We start from the raw sequence: 13,125 nt of genomic DNA on the forward strand, positions 1-13,125 counted from the left end.
CACACATAAACACATTTCACACGGACTCACACACATACTCACACACACACACACACACACAAACACACACAAATACACAAACCCACCTACACACGAGCACACATTCACTCACAGACTCTCTCTCTCTCTCTCTCTCTCTCTCTCTCTCTCTCTCTCACACACACACACACACACACACACAGATTCACACACATATACAAGCACACAGACTCATACATAGACATATATACAATTCATACTGAGATTCTCTCAGAAGAATATGGGAATCTACAATGTCAATGCTTTGCCCACTTGCTTAACTCCATTTCTCAAAGTCTGAAATAAAAACTTTCACAGTTTTTAATGGTCACATTTACCATCCTTCACTCCTAAACACTGACCAGCTTGCAGCAATCCCTTCCCATAATCTGTGAGAAAACCATTCAGCAGGTGTGTTCCATCTCAAGTACAAGTTGGGAAGTAGAGAAAATGCTAATAAATAGAGTAGCAGAAAACATTTACCAAAGAACATATAAACTAGTCTGAAGTGGGGTGAGGTCGCATAGAAATGCAACATTTCATTAAAATTTCAACATGCTACAGAGTCTGCAACATAATGAATGGTACATGATTGAGACTGTTCATTTCTTTGAATTTCCTAAGCGTTCCTGGACTCCGTCCTGTAAGCGTTGGAAGTCATTGGCTGTACTACTGAACTCCTCAACCCATTACTGTGTATTCTAGCTATCCCTCTAAAGGCTCGTTGGTTTCTCATCCTTCCGTGCACGTTCCTTTGTGTTTTAGAGGTATCGACTCCCGTTTTTCATAGGTTCCACAGATATCATGTCTCCTCTCTTTTCTCTTGCAGTGTTACCTTGTTAGTGATGTCACACATGTCGTGCTTTATACTTATGGCTCTGCTGCCTACTGTGATAAGCTTTAGTTCACATTCAGACAGCTGCTCACTTTCCCAAGTTCACGGTCCTGCGGCCACCCTGGTCAGTTTGTTTCCCACAGAGCAAAGTCTTTCCTTCCTGCAGATGATTCCACCTGTGCTGTTACTGCTTCAAAATCACATATTCAATTATGTGACCTTGTGCTTCCGCGATGGCGTGGGGTATGCACACAAGAGTGCAGGTTCATCAGATGCCAGTGGGGGACGTCGAATCCTCCAGAGCCGTGTGGCTGGGGGCAACTGTGAGCTACAAGAGCGGATTTGTTCCTGTGCTCTTAGCCACTGAACCATGTCTCTAACCCCAGCGTTGCTTCTCTTTAGGAGACTACTCTGGCTTTTTTCATTTTGTTCTCTGTTTGCTGGCTTGCTTTTGTTTTGTTTTGTTTTTCCTTCCCTTTTGAGACATGCTATCACTGTGAATGGTCTAAAATTTGTTATACGGCTGCAGCCAGGCACCAAAAACCAGACATCTGCCTTCAGGCTTTCCAGTTCCTGAAATTAAAGGAATGTTCCCCTACTCTTTTTTATGACCCAGAATCCACAGTCACATTCCTGTATAGCACCTATAGATTTGTTTTCTACCACAATTCTCCTGGTTTTGTTATACATGACTTAAATTTTTGGTAGTATATCTACTCACCTATAAAGGTATATAAAGGGATGCATCCAAGAAGCTTAGTTATATGCTATCCCAAACTGTCCTTGAAACTCAACTCCAGAATACTATATAATTGCACCTAGAGGAGGGTGGAGGCGAGTCTTAGAGCACACTTCATGAAGGATAGATACATAGTATTTATGCAGAAAGAATGAAAAAGAGCTGTGGTCAACAGAGAAGTAGAACTTTCTTTTCCATGTACGGAATTGGAAAGAGCAATAATGCTATGGCTACACCTGCCTCAGTGAATAAATAAATAAATGGCAAGGTTGAGTAGGCAGCTGTGAGGAAGCCAGCAAGGATCAAGAGAAGCTAGATTTTCCTGTATGTTCATGTACACCATGATGCTTTCAAGTGTTTTATACAGTTAAATGTATTTAATTGCCATATGAAGTTTCTATAAGAGTGCAGATGGTTGAAACTATGAACATAGGGTTTATAAATACAGCAGCCTGAAAAACGGCTTGATCCTATGGTCTCCCCTACATAAGACAGGAAAGGGATGTTTTGTGTGTATTCCTCTTACACGAAAGAAACGCCATAAAAGATACAGTCTTTCAGTGGTCTGTCCTTCTCATGAGAAGCCAACTGAGGCAGCCACCCTACCTTGGCAGCGGGTACCATAATAGTCTCTGTGTTTAGCATCCTCATTCATATAAACCCTAGCTTGCAAAAGAAGATAATAATCCTCTTGATCTCAGAATTGTGGCCCCTACACCTTCCTTTAAACATGAGATTTGACAATTTGGAATGGAGCAGAGAAAAAAAATCAGACATTCCATAGCCAATCAGATTACAGTGTTGTCTTGGTCCCTCATTCTCCCTGAATCTCTAGCTTACTGAGGAAGCTCGAAAGCCATCCTGTATCCCCTTTCTTCCTATTCACGCATGAGTCATGAGCTGCAGAAGACTTAAGACATAGTGGGTCCTGGTGGGCAGACAAACTATAGGGATTTGAGATGCAGAACAGCCATCATTTCTCATAAAACCCAGAAGAGGTTGAAATTCAAACATACTGTGTGCACCACTGTACCATTCCTCCTGCAAATGTGGTGCCTAGGTCTCTCTTCTTCAGACTGATACCATCACGACGGCTTATGTTGGCCTATAGTATAATGAAAGACAAAAATGAGAAAAATAATAGCCCCCTTTTGTTGATGTTAGACACAGGAGAGAAAAATGTACTAATCTCAATTGGTAAGCACCCCAGGAGCCTACAGTTCCAATTTTCTTTTCACAGTATTAACGTAACTGGGTGTGGGAAAAGTCAAATCTTCCCCATAAATCTGAAACCATTTTCAAGGCCTGCCTCAAATTATAATACCATCCATATCTATCTAAAACACAGTGTGGAGATCTGTTCCAGTGAGGTTATTTTAGAGAGGTGATTTTCCTAAATGGGTAGAGATAGAAATGTGAATGTAATTACTTTAAGTTAGATCTATGATAAAACCAGGACTACTAAAAGATTCTTTACAAAAAAATCCAATCTATATATCTTGCCAACTTTTTTTAAAAGGATCATTGCAGGATAATAACTCTACTTACCAAAATGAGACATGTAGAATCGTGCAGGCTTTTGGGATTCTGTATATGCTATCCCACCTCCAAAATATATAGTTGACATTCCATGTTTTATCATTGGCATGCTTTACTCTTTATTATTCCTTAGGACTGGCGATTTCTTAGTGGTCTTTCTTAAAGCTGGAATGCTGAATGTTCACTGTCGTTACTCTATAAAAAGGCACATGCTTTATCGTGGATGTGACAGGGTCATGCTTGATGATGAAACTATACACTAGTTGTGTATATTGGTGAAAGAAAATTAGCCTGGAAACTACACTCTTATCCCGAAAGAGAATTCTGGAAACAACATAAATATAATAAGAATACAGTGGGCAAACTGCTTGTTCAAGTGTACAAAATACATTCATAAAAATGGCAGTTTGGGTGACAAACAGAGCATGTGACTGCATGTCACTGCCTTGGCAAACTTATTATTGGAAATATAAAGTGGCCCTGTCCACTACCAAAGAAACCCCAGACTAAAAATCTTGTGGACTGGGATCTTGCATATCATTTCTCTTTTGAAAAAAAAAAAGAGATCAGTTTTATTTTATTTTATTTTATCTTATTTATTTTATTCATTTTATTGATTTGAGTCTATTGTGTAAAACTCCAGGGCCTCAGGATCAACAGAATAATGGCTTATACACTATCACTGAATCTTCTAGGATAGAGTGTTTTTTATTTATTTATTCTTTGAGAATGTCATATATACATATATATATATCACATATCATATATATAGATATAGATGTAGATGTAGATAGTGATGAAGTATTAAACAGTGATGAAGTATTAAGGGAAAACTTATCCTTATAATTTAGTACAGGTTCTATCCTCATAGAAGAAGCTTCTCTTTTCCAGCTTTTTATTCTTTTCTCTTGGATATTCAATGTATTTACATTTCAAATGTTATCCCCTTTCCTGGCTACCCCTCCTGAACCACCTCTCCACAGAACTACCCCTCCTGTCCCCCTGCTTCTATGAGGTTGCTCACCTCTCACCCACCCACTCTCACCTCACTGTGCTGGCTTTCCCCTACACTGGGGAAACAAGCCTTCACAGAACCAAGATCTCATCCTCCCATTGATGCCGGATAATGCTGTCCTCTGCTACATATGTGGCTGGAGCCATGGGTCCCTCCATGTTTACTCTTTGGTTAGAAATTTAGTCCCTGGGAGCCCTGGGATGTCCGGTTGGTTGATAAGTTGGTTATTCCTATGGATTTGAGAAGAAAATATGAAATAGCTGATGGGGAGGATCTGGCCCTGTTAAAGGGTTCTGTTCTTGTCAGTGCCACTGACAGCCTCACAGTCATTTGTATTAAATTGCCAACCCGAATCCAGTGCCTTTGTGTTACTGTCAAAATTGGCATACTCTCTCACCTCATGTAGAGGAAGCGGATTCTGTGAGATAATGATGTAATTCCACATGCTTTTCTACAGAGTAGAGGAAGTAGCTAAGGCATGAGGAAGTTTGCTAGATATAATATGTTGGAATTATGTTTTCATACATCTGTGTAGTTCATGAGTTTGCTTAATGCTATGAGTCAGATCATATGTGACTTTGGAGACTTGCCTACTCATGCCCCTCCTTGACAGTTACCTCGCTTTAAAGCGAAATATATTTAACCATTGAAGTTTAGTGCATTTCCATTTCTAGTCACTCATCAATATCTACTTCTTGGCTCCTTTTGTGACCACCATGAGTCCCATGGAATTTACCCCTGACATAGATAGACCTTGTGTGCTCTAAGGCTCAGGGTGAAGAACCAGCTCTAACAATCTACATGTATCTTCTTATTGGAGTTCATATTTGTGTGTGATTATCCCTTCTTCTTTCCTCCTCCTCCTCCTATTATTATTATTATTACTATTATTGTTACTATTATTACTGCTGCTGCTGCTGCTGCTGCTGCTACTACTACTACTACTACTACTACTACTACTACTACTACTATTACTACTACTACTTGACTTTGGAAACAGGGTTTCTCTGTGTAGACATGGCTTCCCCAGAGATGTGTGTGCCTCTGCCTCCCTCCTGAGTGCTGGAATCAGAGGCTGGTGACAATACTGCCCAGTTTTGATTTGTTTTTTTAAAAACATATATTTCTGTCATGTGTTGTGACAGAGAGAAGGAGAATGGATAAAACAAAGTTCATTCATACAGCTTTTACAGGGGCTCAAAAAATCATTTCTCGTCATTATAGCCACTTTTGTGTTTATTATGAAGTGTGAAAATGCAAAATCCTTCAACCCATGAAATATATGGATTAATTCTACATTCCTCTGATTAAGGCATTTTTCTTAGATTGGCTCTCTTATGTGGTTAATATATAGCTACCCTTGTAGTCAATGTATTTTAGAATATATAGGATTTGGAATTATATAACAGGGAATTTAGCTCAGTATCATTCAGACATTTTCTACATTCAAATTAATATGAAGCGTACTCAGAGATTTTTTCAGTGACCATCACAATACAACATTAGTGGCTATATTTTAATTAATAAACGTATTTCAAGTTAGTTAGTCTGTTATTGTGCATTCATCAGGGAGAGATTTCTCATTAATACATAATTTATTTTGACAATATTACAAAAGTTAATGGATATATCACGTAGCCTTAAGAAAGGTTTGAGACATAAAGAGAAGTAACTATTGTTTAACCAAGCAGACATGGAAACAACTGTGTAGTCTAAGCAGCTTTATAGCAATACCTATTTTAATAGTTGTTAATTTTTTAATGTTAATAAAAGGGATGAAAAGGTACTTTTCATTGGTTTTTGATTGTAGTTTTCTGGGGAGTGTTTTTTGTGTTATTTTAAGATTTATGGTATTTAAAATCTCTTAAAGTGGGATAGGCAGAGTTATTTGTGGCCCTCATGTGACTTAAGCATTTTGGCTGGTGTTGCAGAATGGGAAAGTACATTTCTTAAACAGGAGATGCTTATCAAATGCTTATAGGGCAGAATTCAGAGTTTGCTTGTGTCTTGCGATCTCCTTCTAGAGTGAGCTCTGCTTGCATAGGTGTTCCAGAGCCGTATCAGATACACATGAGAAAAATGAGATTAATATTCCAGCATTAAAAACATCTAACACCAGTTCCTAATTGTGCACACACACACCCATTGTTAGCATATTGAATTTAAACCTTGAATACGTTTAAAGCCCCAAAGTTGTAATATAATAAGCTAAATGATTAGGATTCTAGCTCATTATCCTTTCATTTCCTCCCGAAAAAGAAAGGTTATTGTGAAAACGTGTTTCAGCATTCCTTCATCAGGTACAGGAATAAAATGATTCAGGTAACATTTAAATACAATTACCTTTTCAGCTCTCGAGACACCAGGATAAAAGAACACTGCCAGAGGCTCACACTGAAAGTTGTCATTTTGCAGCTGAGCTAATTGGCACACTTTGGCAAAGAGGACTGTGTTTAAAGAGAAAGTGCTGCCTTTGGTTTGCCTGGTACTGACAGACTTACTACAGAAGGCTTTCGAGGAGAAATTCACTTCCTGTAATTAAATAGTGTGGATTATAGTCTTTGTTTCCCTCCACCTTGGCCACAGAAACAACTCGGAGGCTTTGTCGACACCATTACAAGGCCTTCTGTAAAACACTGACACAATCGTCACAGAAGGCTTTCCCCTGCTCCGTTCTGTAGTCACAGAGCCGAGCTCCTTGCTGCTTTGAGACAGAAAGCCATGGTTTTATAAGCAACTATATTGATGAGGCATTATTTGATGAAGGAAAAGAAACTAACAGCAAAAGCCCTATATTTATGCAGAAGAAATCTTAGTGACGTTTGAAAATGTAGTTTTTCTTTTTAAAGTTTTTATTGCATTTTACGTGTGTGTGTATGTATGTATGTCAGCTCATATATGTGACAGTGACTTTATGGAGGTCTGAGGACAACTTGTGAGGCAAGTTCTTCCCTTCTATCAGGTGTTATCTGGGGATTGAACATAGGTCGTTAGACTTAGCTGTGTGTCTTTATCTATGAAGAACTCTTTCCCGCCTGCAATGTGGGTTTTCAAAGCAGCGCTTCATGCATTAGTAAACGTCTCTGAGTAATTAAGAGGCACCAATGTAGAAACACGCACACTCAAATATGTATGTAGAGAAATATGTTCAATATATTTTTGGAATCTTGAGGTTGCTTAACAGCAGTGTGCACACTTTTGGAAGTTATGGTATTCTTAACCCTCTACAACAGAGAAGTAATCTTTTAGTTGTCTCTGTGTGGGGTAAGGTAAACAATGGAGAATCAAAGAAAAGAAACAAGAAGTAAAAGGCTACAGAGAAACGGTTCAGGGTCGAGGACAGACAGGCATTGGCTTCCATGCTTTGGAGAAAGCACAAAGCCGCCCACAGTTCTCATATTCTTATTACCACATCCTAGGAGTTTCTTTCTGTTCTGCAGGCAGCCTCAGTGTCCTCGTAGGCCTTGGAGCAGACATCATATATCCTACACTTGTACCCAAGGGAGGACTTTTCCTCTTAGAGAAGTTCGGGTGAGGGTTTTGTAGCTGACACACCAGGGGAGAGTTCTACTATTGCCTCTTTTATTATCATTAGATACATTATGAAATTTGTCCCAAAACCAACCTAGAAGGTAGTTTAAACATTGAAAGGTTACATCCCTACATTCTTCTCCAAAGCTGCAAAATGCTGGTATTTATTGCAGGCGTGTATCACCATACAAAGTTAACGTGAGGATCACTAGCTCACTGCCAGTGGATAAACACATGTACCCTTACTAGACAAGTGGATTTTCAACAGTAAAGGAAAGGAGTTCTGTCTTTATTTACAATCATGTATCTACAATTATACTTTATAATGCAGGCACTGAGGGCTAGACACAGGCACAGGGCTAGAACATGTACTTGTTCTATATCGCAAAGGATCTGGGTTTGGTTCCTAGCACTCTGATAAACTGTTTTACCATTCTCTGTAACCCCAAATCCATGGGATCTAATGCTTCTGGCGTCTACCATAACCACATGCACACACACACACACACACACACACACACACACACACACACACACAACTAAAATTTAAGAAACATTCAACTGGACTATTCAGAAATGTTTGGATTATTTCATTGTTTGGTACGATGTTTATCACAAAGTGGGATGAATTCTCACGTTGTTCCTTGTTTATCAGTCCTCATGAGTCCAGAGTTAGCACTGGGTATCCAGAAGCTTCATTAACTTCCTTCTACATGACTATCTGATGTTGGGTTTCTGATGTCTTACCTGATATGAAAATGGTCCTATAAAACTCTCTGGAACTGTGGTGTTAACTAAATTCATCTGTGAGAAGGATGGAAACGTAGATGGCAATATCATCTCCCTCTAAACGTGGATAGAGTCCCTACAATGTAGTGGCCATGAGAGGAAGAGCTCTATTTAGTGTTGTAACGCTTTCTCTAAAGAGCCGACGTTGTTCCATCAGGCCCTAAAATAGATACTTAAGTTAGTATGTTTGCTGGCATCCAGGAAACTGAATAATCACTTTGTTCTCATCCTGTTTCCTACAGCCAACCCCACCCGAGTGGGCGGCCGCGAACCATACCCAGGCTCGGCAGAGGTGATCCGGGAGTCTAGCAGTACCACTGGCATGGTGGTGGGGATTGTCGCAGCAGCAGCTCTGTGCATCCTCATCCTCCTCTATGCCATGTACAAGTACAGAAACCGGGATGAAGGCTCATATCACGTGGATGAGAGTCGAAACTACATCAGTAACTCAGCACAGTCCAATGGGGCTGTGGTCAAGGAGAAGCAGCCCAGCAGTGCGAAAAGCGCCAACAAAAACAAGAAGAACAAGGATAAGGAGTATTATGTCTGATCTCAAGATTCGAAAAGGACACTTGTATAGAAATAGTCTTCATTTTATCTGAGACATAATATAAACTTATTTACTTTCCTTTTTATGAAGCACATACAAAAGAAGACAGGGAATGCGATCAGGAGGGAAAACTCTTTTTAAAAAAAAACAAACAAGTATGTCATGCTCTTGTTTCTCAAAAAAAAAACATACACAAAAAAAAGGAAAGAGAGAAGAAAGGAAGGAAAAAATACTAAAACAAAAACAAAAACAGGGGCCAATACAATTCCCTAACATCCGCAGTGTTTTCATTTACTCTGCCTGTCTTTATGTTGCTGGAACATTCTAAAAGACGGTGAGGACCGCACGCATTCATAAAGCAAAGGAGTATTACATCGAGGCACAACACAAACCAACACAAAACACAACACACACAAAGAAGCTACCTATGACCCTGGATTCAGCCAAAGTGCTAGCGCTTTCCTGAGGAGCCAGTCAGTGGGAGTGCCAGAGAAGAGTCTTCCTGTGGGACCATCTGCAATTATGAGGAGTTGGTCAGCCGGTGCGGTGCGACTGGAGCAGGGGTTGGAACTTGCATTTGAGACAAAGTGCTGGCCTTTTTTGAAGACTTATGCAGGAACGCATTTAAAAGCCCCTTTCTGTTTGTGAGGGAATAATAATTTAAAAAAAAGTATGGAGGCCTTATTTTCAAAAATGTGAAACATAAGGCACATTTTCACACTAAAATTTCAAAGCAAAAATGAGAGAGCATAGATGCAATCATTGGGAAATTTTCATGCACGCTTACTATGTTATTACATGTTTATATAAACCCATCTCTGTGTGCTTTCTGGACTGTGATAAGTGACGTTTTATAGCCTGTTGTATAGAAAATGCAAACTATATCTCTGCTGTTCAGCCATTTTTGGTAAATTTAGTGTTATAAGTGTTGCTAAGTATAGGGAGTTTTACGACATCGGAGCAACAATTATTTCAGACAGATTTTTTTGCCACCATTATAAATTGCCACAATTACTTACTTTTTTAAACAAAATTACAGTGTAGTGTTTATTCTAAGAAAGATATGTATGAATGTATATAAAAAGACTCAGCTACTTCCTTTCCTACATATATAGCCTTCATTCTGTTGCATTATTAAGTTTTAGTATCTGTATGAAAGGTGTGAATTAGAAGGTGAAACATATACCTAAGTATCATATAAACCTTTCTCTTTCCAAAATATTCATATTTCTATATGTGTTTAACATTCACACACACACACACACACACACACACACACACACACACAAATACACACACAGGCAGCCATCAGATGTGATGGGACACCAAAACACACAAATACTGATAAATTGAAAGTGTGAAGGAAGACAGTTGTGCCAAGGTATTATAAGAAATGGGTGATTTGCTTCATTGAGATCCTTATTCGAGGAAACCTTGAGTTCTTAGTCCCTAGTAAAATGGAGCCCAGTTTTTAAGTGAAAGATAAGCATCACCATACATGGCTGCATAAATATGCATCACTCTACAGGCATTACATAGACAATGTTGGTGAACTCTGTCTGCTGCAATGGAAAATGTTTTCCCATAAAATTATATATATTCTCTGAACATGGTGTGTATGATTAAGCTTTATGGAAAGTAAGCATTTTCTCAACTAAAAAAGTATTCTCAGTAACTTTTGATTCTGTATTACTACCCATTAAAATCATTCTATATTTGTTGACTATTGACTAAATTTTAACTTTTCTGGTTTTACATCTATATACTTAAACATAGTTTTAGTTTAACATACACTGTGTAGTGGTGAAGTGTAGGTTACACACTTGTTTTGCATATTATTTCAATGGTGTTCACAGCAATAAATTTTCAATGTGAGAAAATAATTCTGAGGTTGCAGGGTGATGCCTCTGTAAAAACTGATCGCACGACATAAACATCTAAAAGAATGACACTAGGTTTCATAAAAGAGAAAGATACCATTATAACCAGCTTTAATCAGCAAGGCAAAAAAATGCAAAACATCTTTTGTGGTACTTTAGTTGATAAAACACATGCCAAGAGGTGGCCTGGATTTCAGACATAACACTATCCTAGAAGTACATGTAATTTCAAAGAAGTACAGCTGCCAAGAAATTGTGTAAGACGTCTGAAAGGCTCTTCATCACCCCAAAAATAGATGACACCGAGTTAAAATTCAATACCCATTTCTTCTGTTTCATATCTTCATATATTCTTAATTTTGCAGGTTAAAAGATCTCACAAGTCTTTTCCCTACCCCTCTCATTCAGCCTTACTCAGGGAAAGCCAGAGTAATAAAAAGGAACATAAAACCACCAATTTACATATATATATATGTTCCATTGTATCTATTTAACACAAACTAATTTCATCTGAACGGATTCTAAAAGATGGTGGAAAAATAAATTGAATTGTAACTTTCTAAATGGTCTATCTGGGAGGCTTACTGTTTGTAACTGATTTCAGTGTTTCTTCCCAGAAAGAGTTTCAAAATTTTACACATAGATAGAAACTGATAGTACTGGTAAAATATATATCTAATTTTACTGACCTACAAAATACGTAGCAGGTTTTCCCCCCTGAATGCAGAAGGAAAAGAGAGGACGCTGAATTTTTGAAGGAAAAAGACTTGAATCCAACCCAATTATCTTTATACTAAAGAGGTCAGGTTCCGTGTGTCACCTGCAACTCACAGAAGTTTTCACACTACCTGGCACAAACTGACTACATTTCTTGATTGTAACTTTTCTGATTGAGTATGCTTCTTTTTTAATCCATGTAATGTGTTGCCTTTAAAAACAAAAACGATGACTACAATAATGTGTGAGGTGGTACATCCCTAAGAAATCAAGGAAAGGTCACTTCAATCACACCCTTCTAGTGCTTCGCGTGACTGGATATCTAAGGGGTTTGTTTTGTTTTGTTTTTCTGTTGCAAGGCCAATTTATCCATTATTGAAAATGCTAAGCAAGTGGAATTTACTGTTTTGTTAATAAAATATTTCTTAATACAACTGTGGTTTATTGACTTTAAAAATTACAGGTGACACCATTTTGCCACTGAATATAGCAGTCAGAAAGACTGCATTTGAAAGGTAATCTTATCCCCAGACACACAGGAAAAGATGATTTCACACCCCTTTTGGTGTTTCCTACTCAGTCCATCCCTCTGCTCATACACTTAAGATGCAGGTAGCTCTCATGGAAAATTGCAGAACTAGCAGGGAATCATACTGATTCATATACTGATTCATATATACCGATGTCATAAATACACTCTGTAAGTTGCAATGGAATCAAAGTTAAATACACTTGTAATTAACTAAAGAATGTCTCATTAGCTATGATTTCCCTACTCCCTCCCTCTCACCTGTACTAAGAATAATACAGAATTGTAATGGTAATATGAACTAATATGTCCAGTACAAGTAAACACACACAGAAGATGATAACTAAAATTGCATCTCATAGAAATTAAGGCCTTAAGAAAACAGAAACATTTGATGAGATTGTTATTTGAACAACATGCAAAATGAAAAAAAGGCAACAAACCTTTTCCAAATCCTGACATGCATATAAGCAGACATGCAGTTTCTATACAAAGGTTATGCTCAGTTTTCATAAAGCAGAGCTTTGTTGTGGTAACCGTATGGCCCACCACTGACTTTCCATCGAACAGCTGGTAATTATTTTAAGACCTTGGATCTTTTGAAACAACTTTCTGGTAGTAAAATCATGAGACATTTTCTTCCGTTTTCATAGCAGTGAGTTTCAATGTTAATGCCACATACTTGGATAGTTATTAATATATTGTTAAAAAGCTTTGAATTATTTCTTTTTTTAATATTAATCTACAAGTTTGGCATGTAGCGGAGAAACAACCCATATTTCCTTAATGTTTAAATTAAAGACTATGTCATTTGGCTTCCTTTAAAAATGTAGGGAATTTCAAAGTGGTATAAATACTATAATCAGTACATTCTGATTCTACATGCATTTGAATTGATGTGGTAAAATAGCTTCACAAAGAAAGTTAAGAGGAAAAAGGGCATATTTCAGGTTTCCATCCAGGTTACGGTCCACCACTGAGGA

The 13,125-nt window shown here is 38.1% G+C and overlaps 1 protein-coding gene across 50 annotated transcripts in view; it reads left to right on the forward strand.

Moving 5' to 3' along the window:
• Window positions 1-12,047, forward strand: part of Nrxn1 (neurexin 1) — a 1,146,022-nt gene extending 1,133,975 nt beyond the window's left edge. For 49 of the 50 annotated variants that reach the window (XM_063262405.1, XM_063262407.1, XM_063262423.1 and 46 more), the window contains one exon: window positions 8,709-12,047. In XM_063262405.1, coding sequence (XP_063118475.1) covers window positions 8,709-9,016 — 308 coding nt within the window. In that variant the 3' untranslated portion in view covers window positions 9,017-12,047. The remainder of the gene's footprint in view (window positions 1-8,708) is intronic. The other variant, NM_021767.3, reaches the window with a different exon arrangement.
• Window positions 12,048-13,125: the final 1,078 nt, after the last annotated feature.

The sequence above is a fragment of the Rattus norvegicus genome, chromosome 6, assembly GCF_036323735.1.
Source record: "Rattus norvegicus strain BN/NHsdMcwi chromosome 6, GRCr8, whole genome shotgun sequence".
Lineage (NCBI taxonomy): Eukaryota > Metazoa > Chordata > Mammalia > Rodentia > Muridae > Rattus > Rattus norvegicus.